This window comes from Hemicordylus capensis, chromosome 2 (assembly GCF_027244095.1).
Source record: "Hemicordylus capensis ecotype Gifberg chromosome 2, rHemCap1.1.pri, whole genome shotgun sequence".
Classification (NCBI taxonomy): Eukaryota; Metazoa; Chordata; class Lepidosauria; order Squamata; family Cordylidae; genus Hemicordylus; species Hemicordylus capensis.
Window position 1 is genome coordinate 235782446 of NC_069658.1, and position 24297 is coordinate 235806742.

General features: G+C 48.0%; 2 protein-coding genes across 2 annotated transcripts in view; both read right to left on the reverse strand.

Moving 5' to 3' along the window:
* Positions 1-3907, reverse strand: part of LOC128341953 (zinc finger protein 260-like) — a 49254-nt gene extending 45347 nt beyond the window's left edge. Inside the window, exon 1 of the mRNA XM_053288650.1 lies at positions 3606-3907. The gene's annotated coding sequence lies outside the window, so the exon portion shown is untranslated. The remainder of the gene's footprint in view (positions 1-3605) is intronic.
* Positions 3908-4257: 350 nt separating this feature from the next.
* LOC128341951 (zinc finger protein 585A-like) lies at positions 4258-17259 on the reverse strand. Its single transcript, XM_053288642.1, has 6 exons — positions 16985-17259; positions 12729-13354; positions 10854-10992; positions 10288-10373; positions 9479-9605; positions 4258-8250 (listed from the first exon to the last, which is right to left on the reverse strand). The coding sequence occupies exons 2-6, from the start codon at positions 13152-13154 to the stop codon at positions 6080-6082; spliced, it is 2949 nt and encodes a 982-aa protein (XP_053144617.1). The 5' UTR covers positions 13155-13354; positions 16985-17259; the 3' UTR covers positions 4258-6079.
* Between the last annotated feature and the right edge of the window lie 7038 nt (positions 17260-24297).

The following is a 24297-nucleotide window of genomic DNA, read 5'->3' on the forward strand; positions in this document are numbered from 1 at the left end:
ATGTGTTATAAAAAAACTGCTGAGTCTCAATTTTTCTGTGTCCTGGATATTATTGTATACTGAATGTTTCTTGGCTGGACACTTAGAGAGCTTTAACATTATATAACATAATGTAAGCGTTCTTAAGTTTTGTACTTAATTTCATTTTAATGGTTGACTATTAAAATAGGGTAGTTTTAGTGGAATTTATACCTAAATATAAGTTTTAAAAAATCCTTTTCTTTACTTACTCTTTTCTTTTATCAGTTGTTATTGGGGTAAGCTGTAATAATGTCATAATAACTTTTGATACTGTTTTACATTATTATATCAGCATAGTGATAACAACTTAGACCCAAGATATGAAGTTTGGATCTTGATTCCTAAAGGAAAGAATAACTCTTTATTAGAAGTGGTTTAAATCAGGGAAACCATTCTGATACAGCGATAAGTATAATTCATTCAAGTATATCGCTCAAATTTTGTGTCCCAAAGAAGTTAATAGCTTTTTCATCAGGGAGCTTAAATTAGGGGCATTATTTAGAAAAATTTACTCAGATAAAACCCAAGAGAAGAATAGCCAAGACAAGAAGAATGAACTCATTAACTAATGCAGCTGCAGTGGTGAGTTCCAACTTGCAAGAACAAATGTCTTTTTTTCTCCAAATTTCAAGAAATTTTAATGACGGACCTGAAAAGAGTTTTTAATCAAATTGAAAGGAGAATGGATTCTCTGCAAGCAACATTTATACCGGGACTTCATGTCATTGAAATGAAATCAACTTAATGAGATCAACCAACGCAAAGAATTTCTGAAAATCAGACAGACAAGACAGCATGAGAAGTTGGCAGGCAATCCAACCTGAAATTCCGTGTTCCAAAGGACTTCTTAGACATTCAAGAATCCCATAGAATGATCGACGATTATACCAGGGATCAGGATCTCCCAGGAGACACTAAGATAAAATTTCAAAATGGAATGACCAAAGAAGTAAGCCTTCCTCTCCAAAGAATCCCTCTCTGGGAATGAGGAAAGCGGATTGAAGGGCAACCAGATTTCTTGGATTTGAAGCAAAACCGAGAATCAAAGTTTGCAATTCTCACTCTCCAGGCAAAGAGAACCAAATATAGATGGGAGATTCCTTTCTGGCTGGAAGTTCTTCTGGAAGCGCACAGGCATATAAATTCTCTGATATGTAAGGTTCCCTGGAATTTTTAATGGTAACAGATCAACCAGAAGAATGAACTGAGGAGGAAGAATTAGATGTTATCTCTTTTTCATACAAGATAGTGCCGAAATAAAATCACGAGAATAAGCAGTGCTACAGCAATAGATTCCTCTCTAGTACCAGACAAATCTTCGGATGAGATTTAAACAGGAGAATGAATCGAGGAGAAAGAATTAGGCATTGTTTCTTTTTAATGCAGGATCTGGCAGAAACAAAATCACGGGAATATTTAGGGCTATAATCTGATGGCTTGGGAATCTTCTATAAATTTTTTATAATCTTTTATAATATTTTATAGAGTAGTCATCTATATCTAAAGTTGTTTTCATATGCTGTTTATTATTTAGGTTTTTAGGCTGAACTAGGTATAAATGATTGATTTCTTTCTTTTAGCTCATTTTTAACCGATTCCCTGCCAGTATTAAACAAACCCTTGAATGCGTATCAATCAGAAGAACGAACCGAAGAGGAAGAATTAGTCGTTATCTTTTTTTCATACAAGTTAGTTATTGCCAAAATAAAATCACGGAAATAAGTAGGGCTACAGTAACAGATCCTTCATTAGTATTAAATAAATCTTCTGATGAGGATTAAACAGGAGAATAACTGAGGAGGAAGAATCAGATATTACCTTTTATTAATACAAGGTATTGCTGAAATAAAATCAAGGGTATAATCATGGCTATAATTTGATGGTCCGGGAATCTTCTAAAAATCTTATATTTGTTATAGAGTAGCTGTCTATACCTAAAGCTTTGTTTTCATTAACAAAGCTTATTATTTAGGTTTTCAGGTTAAACCAAGTATAAACGGATGATCTCTTTCAGTCTGGAAGTCTTTTTGGGGAGTGGGCAGATACACAAATCTTACTTATACTTCGCTCTTATTAACAGTTATTAAAATTTGAAGTTTGGTTGCCTTTAATGATGCTTTTCATGTTATACTATATCACCATATTATTCTATTATTATAGATCTTTTGGAGTTGTTTCAGTTTCTTAATGTGATAATGGTTATTTATTATTTATTTATTTATTTGATTTCTATACCGTCCATCCAAAAATGGCTCAGGGCGGTTTACACAGAGAAATAAATAAGATGGCTCCCTGTCCCCAAAGGGCTCACATTCTAAAACACACAAGATAGACACCAGCAACAGTCACTGGAGGTACTGTGCTGGGGGTGGATAGGGCCAGTTACTCTCCCCCTGCTCAATAAAGCGAATCACCACATTAAAAGGTGCCTCTTTGCCAAGTTAGCAAGGGAGAGAAGGGATGGATGAGGTCTTTCTTTCTGAATGGTATTAATATATTGCATATATATTTTGTATACTGGAAGTTCAAGAGATGTAACCATACTTTTCTGTTTTTATTTCTACTCTTTAAATAAAAATTTACTAAAGAATCTAGCCCGGAAGCAGACTGGTAACCAATGAAACTGCCGCGGGATGGGTTTTCCAATCTGGAACACTCAAGTGTCCATTGTTCTACAATCAAGAGCCTTTCTGTGCAATCCCCTTTTCATGCTTGCTGGGATGCACGATTCCCCTATTTATGGATTTCAGACAGTGTCTTTTCCTGAGTGAGGTGACTGGTCCTTCACGCCCAGCAGTACGCATTCCTAGTGGTGGTCAGGGGCAATGGAAGAGTTTCTAAGGTCAGTACATTGCAGACTTTTGAATCACTATTTCTCAGCACCAAATAGCATTACCTCTCATATTTTCCAGTGTCCAATAGGGGGACAGCTTAGCCCACCCACCAGAATTCCAGGGTAAGACCTTTCAGCCTCAGGACTAGGCTAAACTCTACTCTTTCAGATCCTGGGTGCATCCAGCTCAATCTTCTCTGGTGGGGCTCCTCCAGGGATCATTAGGGGCAATAGGAAGCTGCCTTAAACTGAGTCTGACCCTTGATGGATCTACGTCAGTATTGTCTACACTGACTGGCAGTGGCGTCTCCAAGGCTTCAGGCAGGAGCCTTTCCCAGCCCTGCCTGGAGAGACTTGACACCTTCTGTCTGCAAGCAGATGCTTGACCACTGAGCTACAGCCTCAGTTTTCTCAGCTCTTCTTGCCAGCAGGAAAAAGATCTCTCTGACCTGATCCCAGAGGGAAGCCTGGCTAGAGCGCTCCTTCTACCGAGCCACCCTCTCGGTCCAGCTGCCGATGAGTCGTCTTCCCCAGGCCGGCTGCGACATGGAGAAGATTATACCTGGCACCTTCTGCACGCTTAGTAAGAGGTCTGCCAGACTGCCACTGAACGCCAGCCCCTTCAGGTGATGGGCCCCTGCCCCAGACTTCCCAAAGCCTCCTCCCCTGCCGGCCTGTCACTGCATTCCTTGTCGGGTCCCGGGAGGGGGGTGGTCCCTTGGACCCCAGATCTTCCCTTCTTGGCACTCACCGGATTCTTCTCCCAAGCAGCTGCTGGTGCTGCGAGAAAAGCCAGACCAGACGGGAAGTGCCTGCTTGCAGGGCCAGCCTTCCGTCTCACCTGTCTCTCTAGGAAGCGCGACTCTCTTCCCTTGCCCAGCGGTCCTCCAGGCAGAGGGGAGGGGCCACTGAAAGGGGATCTCTCAGGCAAGGGAAGGGCTGAGTCGAGAGCGCGAGACTCCCGGCCGGATTCTTTCCACGGCTGGGAAGGGGGCTGCAAGATACCACTCCCTGCCACGGCCCCTCCTCTTCTGGCGGGTACTGCTGGGGCGGCCCCTCCCAACACCGCTCGCCCTGGCTCCCGAGCCCCTCTGTTTCTGTCAGGGCCAGGACCCTGCTGGGAAGGAAGCTGCACATGCACCCCGTGTCTCCATCAGGGCGCATATGCACTCTCCAGCCCAGGAAACACCTGACCCCAGCAGAAGCAGAGGGGCTCCGGAGATAGTGGGAGCGGTGCAGGGAAGCGGCAGGCAGCTGCAGGGACCCTGCACCTTTCCACTTCTCCTGCTGCCCGGCCAGAGAGGGTGGGGGGGTGGAGAGGGAGGTAAAAGGCAGGTCCTTTCATTGCCCTAGTCGGCTCATCAGTGGGAGAACCTGTGGACAGAAGACACACACTCTCAAACTTACAGAATCCATACTCACTGGCTTTATTGATTTATTTGTTTCATCATATTTTTATACTGCCTGATATGTACATCTCTGGCGGTTTACAAAATTTAAAATATTTAAAAGTCACAGATTAAAATGCATAATAAAATAAAAACAAGAGAACAAAATTGTGATTTTAAAAAGTTTTTTAAATGATTAAAATTAATTGTAATAAACAGCCTGAGAAAACAGGAGTCTTGAGGTTCTTCCTGAAAACAAACAGAGAAGGAGTTCCTCTTATTTCAGCAGGGAGCATATTCCAAAGCCCAGTCCTAGGTCGCCACCAAACCAGCTGGTGGCAACCAATAACCAGACCTCTTCAGAAGATCGTAACAGGCAGCAGGGTTCATGACAATGGAGGCGCGCTATTAAATAGCCTGGACCCAAGCCATTAAGGGCTTTCTAGGTAAGAGCCAGCACTTTGTATTTCAACTGGAAACATATTGGCAGCCAGTGCACTTCTTTTAAAACCAGTGTGGTGTGGTCCCTTTGTGTTGTCCCAGAGACCAATCTGGCTGCCACATTCTATACCAATTAGAGTTTCCAGACTATGTACGAAGGTAGCCCCACGTAGAGTGCATTATAGTAATCAAGCCTGGAGGTTACTAGCATATGGCCCACTCTTGTAAGGTCAGTCATCTGTAGAAATTTAGACTGAGTCAAGATGAGACTCTTGTACAACTGCCAGGAACATTTGAGTTATCCTGGTCAACATCTCTTCAAGCATGAAACAAACACCCACCGTTAATACAGGAGTATTGTTTATACAAATATAAGCTCATAGGTTCCTTACCATTGGGCTTATAACAAAGTCTTTATTACATACAACAAAGCTTATGCAAAGCAATAGAATAATACTTGTTAAAGGTTCAAAATCAAAGCATTAAAAGCCCACAAAAGGTGGGACTGTTTAATGGAGTGAAAATTAACACAGTGCCTGTATTTGCCTAGGTGTACAAGCCCAATTCAAGGGGTGGGGGGAATCCCCCCTCTAATTGGTTTCCAAGCTAGCAAGCACAGCCTAATTAGCCCAATCAAAACTTACACACCGAAGGTAGAAGGCATGGAACATCTCATGACTCTGGCTTTTATCACATAAATTTGTCCAGAGAAACCTTTCTAACTCACCCCCCCCCCCATCTCAGTATGTCCAAAAGGGCAATAACATTCCTTTGTTGAAAATGGGACTTCAGTATTGGTCACCACATTCTAAGTAAACTTTGAGTATCTGGGAACCAGTCCGACAGCAGGTCCAGCTTTTACCTATGTGGAATCATTGAGGCAATTTGAGATTTTTGCTCCAATGGGAGACTAGAAGTGTGAGCACTGGAAGATCTTCCCCTCAGGGGATGAAGCCGCTCTGGGAAGAGCAGAAGGTTTCAAGTTCCCTCCTTGGCTTCTTCAAGATAGGGCTGAGAGAGATTCCTGCCTGCAACCTTGGAGAAGCCGCTCCCAGTCTATGAAGAAAATACTGAGCTAGATGGACCAATGGTCTGACTCAGCATATGGCAGCTTCCTATGTTCCAACGTAAGCTCTTTCAACACTCATAACCAGGTATATGGTTTCTCACCTGTTAAGATTCTGTGATGGACAGTAAGCCTGACAATCCACGTAAAACATTTCCCAAATTTTGGGCATCTAAAAGGCCTTTAAAATGTGTGGATTCTTTGATGCAATATAAAGTTTCGGTATTGCCTATAACTCTTTCCACAATCTGAGCAGGTATATGGTTTCTCTCCTGTGTGGACTCTTTGATGGACAGTAAGCTGGTCACCATGAGTGAAGTTCTTTCCACCCTATGTGCAGGTATATGGTTTATCTCCTGTGTGTTCCTGCTTATGAGAACTAAGCATTGCCTTATGGCTGAAGCTCTTTCCACACTCTGAGCAGATATATGATTTCTCTCTTGTGTGGACTCTTTGATGGGAAATAAGCGTTCCCTTCTGACTGAAGCTCTTTCCACATTCCAAGCATTTAAACGGCTTCTCTCCTGAGTGGACTCTTTGGTGGACAGTAAGTCCTGACTTGTCATTGAAGCTCTTTCCACATTCTGAGCAGGTATATGGTTTCTCTCCCGTGTGGACTCTTTGATGGTTAGTAAGATGTGACTTTCGACTGAACCTCTTTCCACACTCTGAGCAGGTATGTGGTTTCTCCCCTGTGTGTACTCTTTGATGGGAAGTAAGCATTCCCTTCTGACTGAACCTTTTTCCACACTCTGAACAGGTATGTGGTTTCTCTCCTGTGTGAACTCTTTGATGGGAAGTAAGCGTTGCCTTCCAGCTGAAGCTCTTTCCACATTCTGAGCAGGTATGTGGTTTCTCCCCTGTGTGGATTCTTTGATGGTAAGTAAGTGTTGACTTCTGACTGAAGCTCTTTCCACACTCTGAGCAGATATATGGTTTCTCACCTGTGTGGATTCGCTGATGGACATTAAGTCGTGAATTCTTATTGAAGCTCTTTCCACACTCTGAGCAAGTATAGGGTTTCTCTTCTATGTGGACTCTTTGATGGGAAGTAAGTCCTTCCTTCTGACTATAGCTCTTTCCACACTTCAAGCAGGTATATGGTTTCTCTCCCGTGTGGACTCTTTGATGGGAAATAAGCATTCCCTTCTGACTGAACCTCTTTCCACATTCTGAACAGGTATGTGGTTTCTCCCCTGTGTGAACTCTTTGATGGGAAATAAGCATTCCCTTCTGACTGAACCTTTTTCCACACTCTGAGCAGGTATGTGTTTTCTCTCCTGTGTGGACTCTTTGATGGGAAATAAGCATTCCCTTCTGACTGAACCTTTTTCCACACTCTGAGCAGGTATGTGTTTTCTCTCCTGTGTGGACTCTTTGATGGGAAATAAGCATTCCCTTCTGACTGAACCTTTTTCCACACTCTGAGCAGGTATGTGTTTTCTCTCCTGTGTGGACTCTTTGATGGTAAGTAAGCGTTGACTTCTGACTGAAGCTCTTTCCACACTCTGAGCAGGTATAGAGTTCCTCTCCTGTGTGGAATCTCTGGTGATAAGTAAGTGATACCTTATGACTGAAGTGCTTTCCACACTCTGAGCATGGTTTCTTTCCTGTGTGGACTCTCTGGTGATAAGTGAGCATTGCGTTCCAACTGAAGCTCTTTCCACACTCGGAGCATTTATATGGTTTCTTTCCTGTGTGGACTCTTTGATGGAAAGTAAGCATTGCGTGCCAACTGAAGCTCTTTCCACATTCGGAGCATTTATATGGTTTCTCTCCTGTGTGGACTCTTTGATGAGAAGTAAGCGATGCCTTCCAACTGAAGCTCTTTCCACACTCTGAGCAGGTATATGGCTTGTCTCCTGTGTGGACTCTTTGATGGGAAATAAGACCAGTAGAGCGCGTAAAGCTCTTTCCACACTCTGAGCACATATATGGCTTGTCTCCTGTGTGGACTCTCTGGTGGTGAGTAAGTGTTACCTTATGACTGAAGCTCCTTCCACACTCTGAGCAGGAATATGGTTTCTCTCCTGTGTGGACTCTTCGATGAGAGGTAAGTTTTCCCTTCTGAATGAAGCTCTTTCCACACTCTGAGCAGGTATAGGGTTTCTCTCCTGTGTGGACTCGCTGATGGGAAGTAAGCGTTACCTTATGGCTGAAGCTCTTTCCACACTCTAAGCAGGTATAGGGTTTCTCTCCTGTGTGAACTCTTTGATGGGAAATAAGACCAGTATAGCGAGTAAAGCTCTTTCCACACTCTGAGCAGGTATACAGTTTCTCTCCGGTGTGGATTCTGGGACGTCTGCTCAGATGTGGCTGACTAGTCAAGGTTTCTACATCCTGAGGGATCTTATTCCTCCTGCTTTCCTTGTGGCATTCTCCTTGGACTGGGATGGAATTCATGTCTGGCCCTTCAGAAGGACTAGTCTGCCTCCACGTCGGGCTTCCTTCGGTTCTCCTTCTCGCTCCGTCGGCCGGTTTCTCTCCCTCCCTCCAATCACCTGAAGCAAAATTAAGTGAGGAACGTGGTGAGGAAGCAACAGAGTCTCACCTCAAGGAGCAAACCCAGCTGACTGCTGTGAGGAGACAAGCGTGCCTAAGAATCAGTGGAAAGGCAGCTCCTGCTAGAAGAAAACAGCCTCCATTGCAGGGGTGGGCAAACTGGCTCCTCCAACTGTTGCTGAACTACAACTCCCATCACCCCCAGCCACCATTTATCCTGTCTGGGGAAGATGGGAGTTGTAGGTCCAGAGCAGCTGGAGGGCCCACTTTTCCCACCCCTTTCTAGTGAGAGGTATTAACTGGTAGACACTTGCTCCACGAGATGCATTTACCACCATTTGGACACCCTTCTTTGGATGGCTGAAACCTCTCTCTCCCCTGTCAGATCTTTCCAGTGGGTAACATTAAGCCCAAAGAAAAGCTCTGCTGGGGAGAACAAGCCGGCGGATCTGCTGGAGAAAGATGCCCACCACACAGCCAAGAAACTTCCTGTTGATCCCTCTCCTTCCTCCAGAAATGCACCCTTCTTTTCATAGGGACATAGGAAGCTGCCTTATACCGAGTCAGGACATAGGTCCATCTAACTCAGGATTGTCTACACAGACTGGCAGTAGCTTCTCCGGGATTTCAGGAAGGACTCTCTCTTAGCCCTCTCTTGGAGATGCTGCCAGGGAGGGAATCTGTGTCTTTCTGCATGCAAGCATGTAGCTGCTCTCCCCAGAGAAGCCCCAAAGGGGAATCCGACAGTGCTCAAAGGAAGTCCCCCCATTCAGAGGCAACCCAGGGCGGACCCTCTTTAGTCCAGGGGACAAGGCATGCTTGCGAACACAGGGCATGTTCTCCTCCAACCTTGTTCCCGCCAGGAGGTGAGCTCAAGTGTAGGAACGGAATTTCTTCCTACAGAGAGAAAGAAACCAGGCCGTTTCTAGAATTCCAGGAAACACAGATCTGTAGGGTGTATCCCTCTCAGCCCCAGTGCAGACAAGGAAACCCCAACCCTGAGGAAAGCGCCCTCTTAGATGCCGCCAGGAGGCAGTCTCCAATCCTCGTGTCTGACACTACCCAACTTAGTGGCAACAGGTTTACGAGGCAAGGGCTGAAGGGAGCTCTTGTTGGGCCAGCTTGGAAGTTGGAGCTGGTGGATGTCTTGCCATTTGCTACAGACTGACAAGAGCAGACATTTCTACGTCCATCCAACCATCAGCCAAGGCAAGAAGGGAGGCTTACCCACAAAGGCCAGATGCCCAGAAATCTCCTCCAGGACTTCCCTGTGCAGAGCCCTTTGGCCTGGATCCAGCAGAGCCGCCTCCTCCTCGGAGAAACACACAGCCACCTCCTCCAAGCTCACAGACTCCTGAAAAGAGCAATACAACGTGAAGGTTGGTCACATGAAGCTGGGGAGAGCTGAGGGGGGAGGCAGGGTCGACTTACCTTCTCCACCACAAGAGGAGTTGGGCCGGGGTGCCACCGGTCACATGCTCACTGGAGCGGCACTGCTTTAGTTGCCTGAGGTGGGATTGGAAGGAGGAAGTCCTCCCTCATCCCACAATGCCCTGTGTGGACAGTGGAAAGGCCGCCTGCTACAGTGGAGAAGGGCTCCTCTCCCTGGCCGCTCAGCTTTCAGGACTCTATGGTCACCACTCCTGGCCCATTTGTAGAGCCCCAATGGGACATACGACTGGGCAGTGAGGGAGGAAGTGTGCACGTGACCTCCTACCTCACTTTGAGCCGGGGTTTCCAAGGTGGGCTACCTGGAAGAGGAGCACCAGGATCAGGAGCCATCACAGTGCTTCTCACCACCAGCCTTTCCCGGGCTAGCACTGCCTTACCCAGGAAGGGCTGGTCCTGAGAACCACCTCACTGTATCTCCATCAGTCTTGCCAGAAAGGGGGAGGCTCAAGGTTCTCCGGGAGGACCCAACATTTCCTCTGTGGCTTTCAGAGTCAGAAGGGAGCCCCTTTGACTCAGGCTCAGTGGGGTCCAGAGAGAGGCGAGGTCTGCTTCTCCTCCTACCCAACCAGGGATTCTTCTCCTACGTGATCCGGTGAGTGCACAGCAACAGTTTCCACTCCACCACCAAGAGGAGAAGGTCCAGGAGGAGTCGCCAGCGTCATTTCACTGCCTAGAAGTGGGAAGAGAGTTTGGGCTTGAAGGTCATTTTCCATGGAAGTGGCAGCAGTGAAATCAGTCTGTCTTCCTGTCACTTCAGGGCTCCATGCAAAGCTTTGTGCTGGAACTCTATTCAGGAGGCTCAAGAGAAGCATCTCCAACACACAGGCTCAAGGGGGAACCCCTTAGCAGCCCTGGAGTTTCTCAAGAGAGAAGAACCAAGTCGAAATACACCCCAAGCATCCTTACCCAAGCCAAAGGCGCAGCGAGAAATGACTGGCCTTGCAAGCATGAGGTTGCCAGTTCAAATCTCCGCTGGTATGTTTCCCAGACTATGCGCAACACCTCTATCGGGCAGCAGCGAGAAAGGAAAATGCTGATAGACGTCATCTTGTACTGCGTGAGAGGAGGCCATGGTCAACCCCTCCTGTATTCTACCAAAGACAACCACAGGGCTGTCAGGAGTAAACACCGACTCAAAAGCACACTTTACCTTTATCCTTACCCAGCGCAATGGGGCCTCCGTCACTCTCCTGCACGATCCCTCTGAACAGCAGCTTCTGCCGGGTCACCAACGGAGCCCTCTTGCAATCTTGGAGCTCAGGGGCTGCTTGGGCTAACATCCCATCTGTCTGAAACAGGAGAAGGCGGCAGTGGGGGGTATTTTTAAAAAGGCATTTCCATGCCTCAGTTCCAGTTCCAATACCGTTTGGGCAGCCATTTCAAAGAGCAAGCATCCCCGGGAACAACCTCTCCTAGTCGAGGCCTCACAGGACAGAAGGCCCTCTAGAAGACAGCAAAACAGCTTTGGAGAAAGAGGATATCCCCTGATGACTAAGCACAGCAGCGCCTTTAAAAAGTGGAGATTCTCTGATATTTAGCAGGAGGAGACGGATATAGGAACAGAGGAAGCTGCCTCAGAGCGAGCCATCCAATTGGACCACCTAGCATGGTATTGTCTACATAGACTGGCAGCAACTTCTCCAAGGTCCCAGGCAGGAATCTCTCTCAGGCCTATCTTGGAGATGCCAGGGAGGGAACCTGGAACCTTCTGCATGCAAGCCTGCAGATACTCTTCCAATCCAGGCCCAGCACTGTATCCTCCAGTGACTCCTTCTGTTTCTTTTTTTTAAAACCATGAGCCATTCTGGTTCACAGAACAAACTTCTTAAATATTTATGTGTACCACTTGGAGCAATTTTCTTGAGAAGTGGGATACAAAGCTGTTCTTGTGGTAGCAAGCATATCTTGTCCTCTTAGCTAAGCAGGGTCCTCCCTGGTTTCATATGAAATTGAGACTAGAAGTTTGAGCACTGTAAGATATTCCCCTCAGGGGATGGGGCTGCTCTGGGAAGAGCAAGAAGGTTTCAAGTTCTCTCCCTGGCTTGTCCAAAATAGGGCTGAGAGAGATTACTGCCTGAAGCCTTGGAGAAGCCGCTGCCAGTCTGTGAAGACAAGACTGAGCTAGATAGGCCAATGGTCTGACTATATGGCAGCTTCCTATGTTGCTATTGTAGCTGAGCGATCCTGATAACAGAGGCACATTCCTCTTGCAGCAGTCTCTGAATCTGAGTGTCCTAAGATCATCTCATTCCCAGAGGGTCCTAATGTAACCCACAAGGAACCAGGTCGTTGTCAGGCAAGCACATAACAACCACTTGATTGGAAAAATAACCTAACACAGATATTAGAAGGGACTAGAAGAAAGAAGATTGGGAGGGGAGCTGGTCTTGTGGTTGCAAGCATGAGTTGTCACCTTGGCTAAGCAGGGTCCTCCCTGGTTTGCATTTGAATGGGAGACTCAATGGAGCACTGTCAGATATTCCCCTTAGGGAGGGGGCTGCTGTGGGAAAAGCATCTGCATCTTCTGCTTGCATGCAGAAGGTTCCAGGTTCCCTCCCTGGCACCTCCAGATAGGGCTGAGAGAGACTTCTGTGCATAACCTTGGAGAAGCTGCTGCCAGTCTGTGTACACAATACTGAGCTAGATGGACCAATGGTCAGACTCCGTATATGGCAGCTTCCTATGTTCCATCTCAGGCTCCCTCCTAAAACCTGCCAAGTAGGGAATTAGGTAAGAGGGTGGCTTGTTTCTCTGCGGCTTCAATGATTAACAAAGCACTTTGGCTTGCTCTGAACTTCTGAAGGCACTGAAAAAAATGTCTTTGGCTCTACTCCCAGGTGGATCAACTCACTCTCTGGAATGTCAAGCATCTTGTGGTCATACAACGTATAACTGAACCATGAGCCCAGGGAGATCAGAGTTCAGATGATTTCTGAACAAAACTCAGCAAGTAAAAGAACTTATGAGGACAGTGTCCCACACACTTCCAGCCCCTTGAAACTATCAGGATGAAATGCTCTCTCACCTGCTGCTCTTCCTGCTTCTTCTCCTCTGCCTGGCTCAGGAGGAAACCTTCTGCCAGGGCCACCGCCTGCGAACTGGTCTCCGCTCCGCATTCTCTCACCCAGCTCTCCATCTTCACGGGCAGGATGGTCAGGAACTGCTCCAGGATCACCAGGTCCATCATCTGAGCTTTCGTGTGTCTCTCTGGCTCCAGCCACTGCTGGCAAAGGTGGTGGAGTCGGCTGAAGTTCTCTCGGGGCCCTTCAAACTCCTGGTAGACGAACCGTCTGAATCTCCTGACCTGGACATCTGAGCTGGTGGTGTCTCCTCCCAGGATCTTCTGCACAGTTCTTTCCCAGAATCTCTTATCATTGCTAGACTGGATGGTTAGAGAGCCTTTTTCTGTTCCCTTCCCTGATCCTCTGTTTGCTGGGCTTGGCACAACCATGGTCTCTCTAAACTCAGTTTAAGCTCCTAACACATCCAAAAGCTCTTCTTCCTCTAATGCTACTTTGTTGCCCAGGCCAAGAAGAATGGGATGAATCCACCTCTTAGTCACACAAGGCCAAGGCAAGTTTGCTGGCATTACTGAAAGTTATTGTAGTTCCCAGACAATCATATAATTCACCTTCAAACTCCAGCTTCTCCCTGAGGAAATGGGGAAGAAGAAAAAAACATGAAGAATCAGAGAGCATCAAAGATCAACCAAAGACCAAACGGGTCTAGATAATCAGTTTCATCCAAGACTGTCTGGAACTGGGAGGCCACCACCATCTCAATTACCTTGCCCAGCTACGGAAGGTTGGAGACAGGCCTATAGTTGCTCAGCTCTGAGGAATCCAGGGCAGGCCTCTTCAGAAGTGGTCTAATAATTGCCTTAAGACAAGGAGGCATCCTTCCTTCCCTTAGAGAAGCATTTATGATTTCTACTAGGCCTTCTACAACAACCTCCCTGCCAGACTATATTAGCCACGTTGAGCAAGGGTCAAGAGAACAGGTGGTAGGCTGCATCGCTCCAAGCAGCTTGTCCACATCCTCACGAGTCACAAACTGAAACTGATCCAGCCTAATCACATAAGAGAAGTCACTGGACACCTCCGATTCAGACACTGCAGTAATTGTGAGGTCTAAATCCAAGTCGGCCCGCATACAACAGATTTTATCCACACAAAAATCATTAAACACGTCACAGTGGGTAATAGATGGTTCCAAATTCTGATTCAAGGGAGGGGGGCACTCACTAGCCCTCTCACAACCCTGAATAACTCCACCGGACGTGAACTTGCGGACGCAATACAGGCTGAAAAGAATCGCTTCTTTGCCGCCCGTATAGCCAGAGCATAGATCTTCAAAAGTGCTCTATGTTGTAATCTGTCAGATTCAAGTCGAGTCTTCCTCCACTTGCATTCCAGTCGTCTACCTCACCGCTTCAGCCCCTGTAGTTCTTCCATATGCCAAGGGGCCAATTTTGAAGCAGGTTGGAGAGGACACTTAGGTGCAATCATGTCTACTGCCCTGGTGAGCTTGCTGTTCCAGTTCTCCCCCAGGGCATCAATAGCATCACCCGCAGAGCCAACACTAAATCCCTCCAAGGTTTCTTGAAACCCTGTTGGATCCAATAACCTTCTTGGGCAGACCATTCTAATAGGCCCCTCGCCCCTGCAATGGTGGGTTGTGATTGTGAGTCCAACCTTAACCAGATGGTGGTCCGTCCATGACAATGGGAAAATCACAGGAGTCCCCACCCACGGAACACCACCTGATCAGAGTGAAAGACCAGATCAAGCGTGTGACCTGCAATGTGTGTCGGTCCCGAGACCCTTTGGGATAAGCCCATAGTTGTCATGGCTCCTATGAACTCTTGAGCTGTCCCAGACAAATTGGCCCCAAAGTGGACATTGAAGTCCCCCAGCACCACAAGCCCGGGAGACTCCAATGCCAAACCTGAGACTAAGTCCGTCAGCTCAGTGAGGGACTCCACTGGGCAGTGGGGCGATCGGTACACCAAGAGAAGGCCCATTCTATCCCTGGTCCCCAAATTTAGGTACACACATTCAATGTGGCCAGACATTTCCACAGGGATTCTGGTCAGGGAGAGGTTATTCTTATAGACCACAGCTACTCCACCTCCCCGCCCACATCCCCGCACCTGCTCATCAACAGAGTACCCTGAAGGGAGAAGCTAGAACCAGACTGGGTTGCCAGCTTCCCTCAACCAAGCCTCTGTAATACATACCAGATCTGCCCCTTCATACTGAATCAGATCATGGATGGTTTCCAACTTATTCTGGACAGATTTGGCATTACAGAGGAGCAAGGTGAGAGTCTGTGGGAGGTTGGCACTGCTCCCAAGGTCAAAGAGCTGGCAGGGCAACTGGAAGGGGAAACAGCTAATAGATTATTTACTTCCCTTCCCCTGTAATTACAAGGTGATCTGCCAGCTTTACTTCCTCTATTCCCCACCACCGCCAGAATGGCCACCCACTGTCAGTGGACACACCCCCTGCCTCCCCATCCCCAGACAAACCAAGACAAACCAAATTAAAAGCTATTTTTCAGAGAGCATCAAAGACCAACACCGTTTCATTTTATTCCTATTCAGGAACAGTCCCTCCTAATTTTTAAGTCCCCCCCCTTCAGTTAAGCTGGAGGAAGGGTTCTGTATCATTCAAAATCTTCCAGAGTTTAGTATTTGGTTCATACAACTGAGCTACACATGGAGAAATTATTTATTGATATATTTAAAATAGCTACACCCCGCCCCTCCAGTAAACTACTGCTCAGGGCGGCTCACAACAATAATAGATAGAATATTCAATCAAAGTAATAAAATTAACCAAATTGAGTAAAGAAGTTAAAAGTCAGATTAAAAACCACAATCAGGATTAAGATTCAAATTAAAAGCTATTTTAAAAGCTAAAAACGGGAAAGTATAAAAACTAAAAACCAATGAACATACCAGATAGAACCAAAGATGGAGCGTTAAAAAGCCTCCTTTAAAAATGTGTGTCTTTAGTTGTTTTTTAAAAACACGGAGTGGGGGAGCATGGCGAAGCTCTTCAGGGAGGGTGTTCCAAAGCCAAGGGGCCACAACCCCAAAGACCTTGTCTCTAGTCCCCACAAACCGGATCTCTGTTAGTGGCAGGGCCATGAGCTAGGCCTCAGACAATCAACAGAGGGCCCAGGCAGATTCATAGGGGTGAATCCGGTCCAACAGTTACCCCTGCCCCAAGTCATGTAAAGCTTTAAAGGTCAAGACCAGCAACTTGGATTGAGCCCAGAAGCGGACCGGTAACCAATGAAACGCCGCAGGATGGGTCTTCCAATCTGGAACACTCAAGTGTCCATTGTTCTCCATTGTTTTACAACCAAGAGCCTCTCTGTGCAATCCCCTTTTCATGCTTGCTGGGATGCACGATCCCCATATTTATGGATTTCAACAGTGTCTTATCCTGAGTGAGATGACTGGTCCATCACGCCCAGCAGTATGGATTCCTAGTGGTGGTCAGGGGCAATGGAAGTCTTTCTAAGGTCAGTACATGGCAGACTTCTGAATCACTATTTCTCAGCACCAATTACCACCACCCCTCATATTTTCCAGTGCCCAATAGGGGGACAGCTTAGCCCACCCACCAGAATTCCAGGGGAAGATCTTTCAGCCTCAAGACTAATGTTAACTTCTACTCTTTCAGATCCTGGGAGCATCCAGCTCAATCTTCTCTGGTGGGGCTCCTCCTCTGGTGGAGTCAATAGGGACATCGGAAGCTGCCTTATACTGAGTCTGACCCTTGAGCGATCTAGCTCAGTATTGTCTACACTGACTGGCAGTGGCGTCTCCAAGGCTTCAGACAAGAGCCTTTCCCAGCCCTGCCTGGAGAGACCTGAGACCTTCTGTCTGCAAGCAGATGCTCGACCACTGAGCTACAGCCTCAGTTTTCTCAGCTCTTCTTGCCAGCAGGAGAAAGATCTCTGTGACATGATCCAACAGGGAAGCCTGGCTAGAGAGCTCCTTCTACGGAGCCACCCTCTCTCTCGGTACAGCTGCCGATGAGTCGTCTTCCCCAGGCCGGCTGCGACATGGAGAGGCTGCCAGTCAGGGATTGAAGCAGGAGCTCTGCCAGACTGCTGCCACTGAGTGGCAGCCCCTCCAATTGACGGGCCCCTTTCCTCCCGAGGCCGCCGCCGCCTCCCCTGCCTGCCTGGCCTTGCATTCCCTGTCGGGTCCCGGGAGGGGGAGGGTGTCCCTTACACCCCAGATCCTCCCTTCTTGGCACTCACCGGATTCTTCTCACTATAAGTTGCTGGTGCCGCTTGCAAGAAAAGCCAGAGGGACGGGAAGTGCCTGCTTGCAGGGCCAGCCTTCCGTCTCACCGGGCTCTCTAGGAAGCCCGCCTCTCTTTCCTTGCCCAGCGGTCCTCCAGGCAAAAGGGAGGGGCCACTGAAGGGGGATCTCAGGCGGGGGAGCGAGAATTCCCGGAGCGGGTTCTTTGGATGGCCACGGCTGGGAAGGGGGCTGAATGAAGTCACTCTCTGCCACGCCCCTCCCTTTGCGTGTGGAGCCTCGGAGGTTGCAGCGGGCGTCAGCAGTATCTGCTTCTCCTTTTGCCTTGCTGGAGGGTGCGGGGGGCGCTGTCAGGGTGGCGGGTGGGGTGAATGCAGGGCAGCAGGCGGCGCTCTGGCCAGGCGAGATGGAGAAGGCGGGGAAGACTTTCCTGCTGGAAGGGAGGAGGCGGGAGGGAGGGAAGAGGAGGCGCCCCAGCCAGTCTCCAGCCAGGATCACCAGCCCTGTTTGCTTTTGGACCGACAACTTTAATCCCTATGGTATCTCTTACCAGCAAGACCCTCTTTCTGCTGACTGAGGAATTTAGCTAATGGCCTGTGTTTGACCCCTCCTGGTACCTGCCATCTCTGGTGGGCTTCTCAACCCACATTCTTGAGAGGGGGCCTCCCGCTCTTGACTTTGGCCTCTGTTACCGAGAGGCTTCTCAACTCTGAATAACCTGCTAGCTTTATATTCCACAAGTAAATTTTAGCCCGTTGAATAACGGGCGCTAGGAAGGGAAGGGGCCCATATTCGCCCTCCCGCCTGGCTCTGCCGCCGCCTCGGCCGGCTCCCCCCACCGCTTCTCCCCCCTGCCCGGCTTCAGGCCCCAAATTCTCCCTCCCGGCTCCGGCGCGGCGGCAGAGTCTTGGCCGGCTTCCCCCGCCGCCTCTTTCCCCCTCATTCAGCGGCCGGGCAGACTCTGGGGGCGCCGCTGCCGGCCTCCGCAACCGGGCCGGGCCATTCGCGGTCGGCTCCGTGCCGCCACCGGCCTCCGCTCCGTCTTTTTTGGCTGAGGCGGTGGCTCTGCCGCCACCTTGGCCAGTTTCCCCCGCCGCCGCACACCCGGCCTTTTCGGGGCAGCCGCTTCTGGCTGCCCAAGATGGCCGCTGGTCGTGTCTCCCTTGCACTGTTCTGGGCATGCACTTTGCGCATGCCCAGTACAGGCCAGGGAGGCACGAACACACGCCTTGGTGTCCACGGACGGACACCAAGGCTTTTATTAGAGAGGATTAGGGATATGAACCAAACTTTCCTGAATTATACTTTGATACATACTTTTATATACTTATTTGTAGGCCTGGATTGAACAATTCGTTATCATGGGTGTCCCTGTTTGGGTTCCCCCCCACTCCCCATCCACTTCGCAATGTCTGGACCAATATGAACCAAATTGGGTACAGTTGTAGGGACACCTCAAGGGCATCGTTTGTGATGATGCCATCCACCCCAATCCAAGATGGCGGACGCGTAAACCTTGGAGGCGCCAGTAGGCTAACTTGTCAACCGCCTAACCGATTGGAACCCAATTTTCTACAGCTGTAGGGACACATAGGGATTCCCAATGGGCATGGTGTGTGATGATGTCATCCGCTCCAAGGTAGCGGTCACCTGAACATCAGAGGCACAAGTGGGCTAATTTGTGGACTGCCTAACATTTGAACCAAATTGGGTACAGGCGGACATGTGGACATTTTATTTATTTATTTATTTATTTATTCAATGTATATACTACCCTTCCAAAAAAAGGCTCAGGGCGGTTTACATCAAAATAAAAACAAAATCAACAGTTAAAATCAAAACTATAAAAACAGCATAAAACTAATTTACAGTTAAAACATTTAAACAGTTAAAATCCCTGGAGAACCAGGCTGAACACTCACAGCAGTTAAAAACAATTTACAACAAATTAAAAACCCTGGAAGGCCAGGCCAGACAGCGTGCTGGGAGTGCATTCCACAGCGCTGAGGCAACTACAGAGAAGGTTCGGCTCTGAGTTGCCACCAGAAGAGCCAGTGGTAACTGGAGACAGACTGCCTCAGATGACCTTAACGTGCGGTGGGGATCATGCAGAAGGCGCAAGTGGGCTAACTTGTGGACTGTATAACTGATTTGAACCAAATTAGGTACAGTTGTAGTGAGTGACACAGGGACATCTCAGTAGCATAGTTTTTGATGATGTCATCCACTCTGATTCAAGATGGCAGAAGCATAAACTTTTGAGGCACAAGTGCACTAACTTGAGGACTAATCAATTTGAAACAAATTTGGAACAGCTTTAGTGAGTGACACACAGGGACACCTCAATGGTGTAGTTTGTAATGATGACATCCACCCCAATCCAAGATGGTGGACACATAAACATTTGAGGCACAAGAGATCTAACTTGTGGACCTTGATTTGTGGACCTTGGTTTGATTTAACTTGTGGACCTTGCACCAAATTTAGTCCAGATGTAGAGACACTGAAAGGAAAGTAGGCTGATTAGTTCTTACTAGAACAACTTGTTAACAAGTGGGTTCTGCACAAACCGCAACTGCACTCACAAGAATATATGACTATAAAACAGGTATATTATTGCAAATATGCAGTAGCAGAAACATTTCAACATACAACTTTATATACTCCCATCCCACATATTTCTTTCCCCACTCCCCCTTCTGGCTTTAAAGGATCCAATATTTAAGCAACTGAATTTGCAAGAACATAAAGATGTACATAAAGAGCCCCTGGTGGCGCAGTGGTAAAACTGCCGCCCTGTAACCAGAAGGTTGCAAGTTCGATCCTGACCAGGGGCTCAAGGTTGACTCAGCCTTCCATCCTTCCGAGGTCGGTAAAATGAGTACCCAGAATGTTGGGGGCAATATGCTAAATCATTGTAAACCGCTTAGAGAGCTCCGGCTATAGAGCGGTATATAAATGTAAGTGCTATTGCTATTGCTATTGCTACAAGACTCTCTGTGCAAATATACATTAGTAGAAACATTCCAGGGGGAGCAAGTAAGGCTTCACCTCCACTGGGCCACAGTTCTAAAAGAGCCCCTGCCTTCTGCCCCTTTCCACAGCATCTCCAACTGGCAGGATCAGGGGCGTAGAGAGACCCTTGGGGGCCAGGAGACAAAATCTTTGGCGGGCCTCCCCATCGTGCACAAAACATGCTTGCCGCCCCCGCCCCCTAAGCCACACCCCCTGCATCTGACATCAGACATGGGAGGGGGAAACAAATATCACCACCCCTGCCCCGCCACCTCTGCCCCTGCCCCACTGCCGCTATTTGTGTTGGCCTGGGTGGGGTAGGGGTTGAGCCATGTGGTGGCAGTGGTGGCAGTTGTGGCCGGCCGGCATGCAACATCCATATCCAAACTGTGCAGACACAAAGTTTAGACAGAGAGTCTGGTGGAGAAGGCAGACAGATGGCCACAGCACCTGCTGCCACCACTGCCCACTCACCCACCAACCCCCCCCCCCAGTCCAACAAAAATAGCTGTGGTGGGGCAGGGGTGGCAGACAGGCATTTCGGGCAGAGAGGCCAGCGGAGAAGCGGGCCGGCCTCAGTGCCCACCGCCACCGCTCGGCTAACCCCCTGGCTCACTCCCCACCCACGGAGGCCAACACAAATAGTGGTGGTGGGGGGAGGGGTGGCCTGCTTGGGGGCCCCTGACCCTCTGGGCCCAGGGACATTTGTCCCTGTTTGTCCAATGGGCCTATTGGCAGGAAGTGCCATGGGGACAAAAAGGCAGCAGCCCCCACATCAGCCTGGCTGTTCTTTCTTTCTTTAGTTTAAGTTTAAGATATTAAAAATCAGATTAAAATACATGAAACACAATAAAAACAATAGTATAAAACAAATTACAATTGTTTCAATCTATTATATTAATTCTCCTGGGTGTGCCTTGGAATGTGCATCCCAGCACCCAGCTGATTGGCTGGGCAGCGGACGCGCCTGATTGGCTGAGGCGCACCCAGGAGGATTGGTCGCTGCGGTGGCAGGCCTGGTCGCGGAGGCCAGAGGCGGTGGTGGGCCCAGCCCGCCCATGGAGGCAAGGCCCAGGAGGGGGGAAAGAAAGTGTGGGGACAGAAGTGGTGGTGGGGAGGAGAGGCGGCTGGGCCCAGAAGCAGAGACTGGGGCAGAAGCGGGGGGGAGGTAACCACTGGCCCCAAAGAGTGCACAGATGCTCTGTGCGGGTTTGGCTAGTTCTAATTAAAAGCTTGCAAGAACAGGAGAGTCTTGAGGGTCTTCCTGAAAACAAACAGAGAAGGAGTTGCTCTTATCTCAGCAGGGAGCATATTCCAAAGCCCTGGGGCAGCTGCAAAGAAAGCCTGGACCTGAGTTGCCAGCAGAGAAGCCATTATGGTCTTTATAGGTGATAACCAGCACTTTGTATTTCACTCGGAATATATCGCCAGCCAGTGCAATTCTTTCAAAACCGGTCCCTTTATATGGTCCCTTCCTGTTGTCCCAGAGAGCAATCTGGCTGCTGCATTCTGTATCCATTGTAGTTTCAGGACTACATACGAAGGCAGCCCCATGTAGAGCGCATTACAGTAGTCAGGTCTGGAGGTTACCAGCATATGTACCACTGTTTTAAGGTCATTCATCTCTGGAAATGGACATAGTTGACGTATCAGCCAAAGCTGATAAAAAGGGCTCCTGGCCACTGCCTCAACCTGAGAAATCAGGGAGAGCTTTGAGTCCAGGAGCATTCCCAAGCTACATACCTGATCTTTCAGGGGAAATGTAACCCCATCCAGAACAGGCAGATCTAAACTATCTCCCAGGTGCCCACAGAGCCAGTACCTCTGTCTTATTTGGATTCAACTTGAGTTTGTTATCCCTTATCCAGCCCATTATCACCTCCAAGCAGGCATTTAGGGAAGAAATGCCATTTCCTGATGAGGTCAACATGGAGAAGTAGATCTGGGTGTCATCAGCATATTGATAACACCCAGCACCAAACTTCCTGATGATTTCTCCCAGCAGTTTTATGTAGATGTTAAAAAGCATTGGAGACAGTATGGAGTCTTGAGGAACTCCATACTTCAGTTTTTGCTTGGCAATGCAACAGTCTCCAAGCGACACCATCTAGAATCTACCAGAGAAGTAGGAGCTGAACCACTGTTAAAAAGTGCCACTCAATCCCACCTCCCTCAGGCGGTCCAGAAGGATACCATGGCTTTTGAAGTTCTAATTTATTATGACAATGTGCTTATTATTATTATTGTCAAACATATAAATATGCACTACAGAGGGTTATATATAGTAAGAGGCTCCCTTTGCTTCTGAGAACACCCAGAAACATTTGACTACATTATATTTAGTAAAATTCAATAAAAGAATTTTTCAGCAGATTCAGATAGATATCTGAGCAGTAACTTATTGAATCTTCAAATAAGTTATTTATTATTTATTTATTCAATTTATATACCGCCCTTCCAAAAACAGCTCAGGATGGTTTACAACAGAATAAAAACAATTAAAACCAGTTAACAATTCAAATCAAAACTATAAAACAGAATAAAACCAATTAAATGTTCAAACAGTTAAAAACCCTGGAGAACCAGGGCAAACATTTAAAACAGTTTACAAAAGTTTAAAAACCCTGGAAGGCCAGGCCAAACAGATAGGTTTTAAAGGCTCTACTGAAAGACAGTAATGAATTCAAATTACGGATTTCTGCCGGGAGTGCATTCCATAGCCAAGGAGCAGCTACAGAGAAGGCCTGCCTCTGACTCACCACCAGACAAACCAATGGTAACCGGAGACGGACCTCCTCTGATGACCTTAACATGTGGTGGGGATCATGCAGAAGCAGATTCTCTCTAAGATAACTCGGACCTAAGCCATTCTGGGCTTTAAAGGTAATAACCAGCACTTTGTATTTTGCCAGGAAACATATCAGAAGCCAGTGTAACTGTCTCAAGACAAGCATAATATGGTCTCTCCGGGTTGCCCCAGAGACCAATCTGGATGCTGCATTTTGAACTAACTGAAGTTTCCAAACTACATACAAAGGTAGCCCCACATCGAGTGCATTGCAATAGTCAAGCCTGGAGGTTACCAGCTGATGCACCACTGTTTTGAGGTCTTCCTCTTCAAGGAATGGGTGCAGCTGTCCAATCAGCTGAAGCTGATAGAAAGCACTCCTGGCCATAGCCTCCACCTGAGATACCAGGGTGAGGCCTGGGTCCAGGAGTACTCCCAAGCTGTGCACCTGCTCCTTCTGGGGGAGTGTAACCCCATCCAGCACAGGAAGATTTAACTCACCCCTCAGATTCTGAGCCCCCACAATGAGCACCTCCCTCTTGCTTGGATTCAGATTCAATTTGTTATCCCTCATCCAGCCCATTACTGCCTGTAGGCAGGCATTTAGAGAATGAGTGCCATTTCCTGAAGATGAAAAGGAGAAGTAGATTTGGGTGTCATCAGCATACTGATAACACCCAGCACCAAACCTTCTGACGACCTCACCCAGTGGTTTCATGTAGATATTGAAAAGCATTGGTGACAGACTGGAGCCTTGAGGGACTCCATATAACAGCTCCTGTTTTGAGGAGCAACTGTCACCAAGCTCCACCATCTGGAATCTACCTGAGAAATAGGAATGGAACCACTGCAAAGCAGTGCCCCCTATCCCCAACTCCCCCAGGCGATCCAGAAGGATACCATGGTCAATGGTATCAAACACCACCGAGAGATCCAGAAGAACCAGCAGAGTCACACTCCCTCTGTCAATTCTCTGGTAAAGGTCGTCCGTCAGGCCTACCAAAGCTGTCTCAACCCCATAGCCAGCTCTAAAGCCAGTTTGAAATGGGTCTAGATAATCAGTTTCCTCCAAGACTGCCTGGAGCTGGTCAGCCACCACCCTCTCAATCACCTCCCCAACCAAGGGAGATTGGAGATTGGCCTGTAACTATCCATCGCTAAGGAGTCCAGGGAAGGATTCTTTAAGAGTGGTCTAACCATTGCCTCCTTCAGACAGGGGGGCACCCCACCCTCCCTCAGCAATGCATTTCTGATATTAACTAGGCCAACTCCAACAATCTTCCTGCTAGATAGAAGCAGCCAACTCAGACAAAGTAGATCGCACCGCCCCTAGCAGCTTGTCCACATCCTCAGGAGTCACAGATTGAAACTGATCCAACCCTAATACTGCAAGAAGGAGTGCTGGACACCTCCTCCATAGACCTTGCAGAAATAGTGGAGTCCAAGTCAGCTCAAATACAGGAGATCCTGTTTGCAAAGAACCCATTAAAAGCGTCACAGCAGAAC

What these genes read in the sequence shown, in the direction of transcription:
- LOC128341951 (XM_053288642.1), bottom strand. Translation starts at nt 13,154, where the DNA reads ATGGTTGTGCCAAGCCCAGCAAACAGAGGATCAGGGAAGGGAACAGAA. An exon ending in CTGTGCACTCACCGGATCAC is followed by an intron (nt 9,606 to 10,287) that starts GTAGGAGAAGAA and finishes TGCTCTTTTCAG; the next exon opens with GAGTCTGTGAGCTTGGAGGA. An exon ending in TGGGCATCTGGCCTTTGTGG is followed by an intron (nt 8,251 to 9,478) that starts GTAAGCCTCCCT and finishes ATTTTGCTTCAG; the next exon opens with GTGATTGGAGGGAGGGAGAG.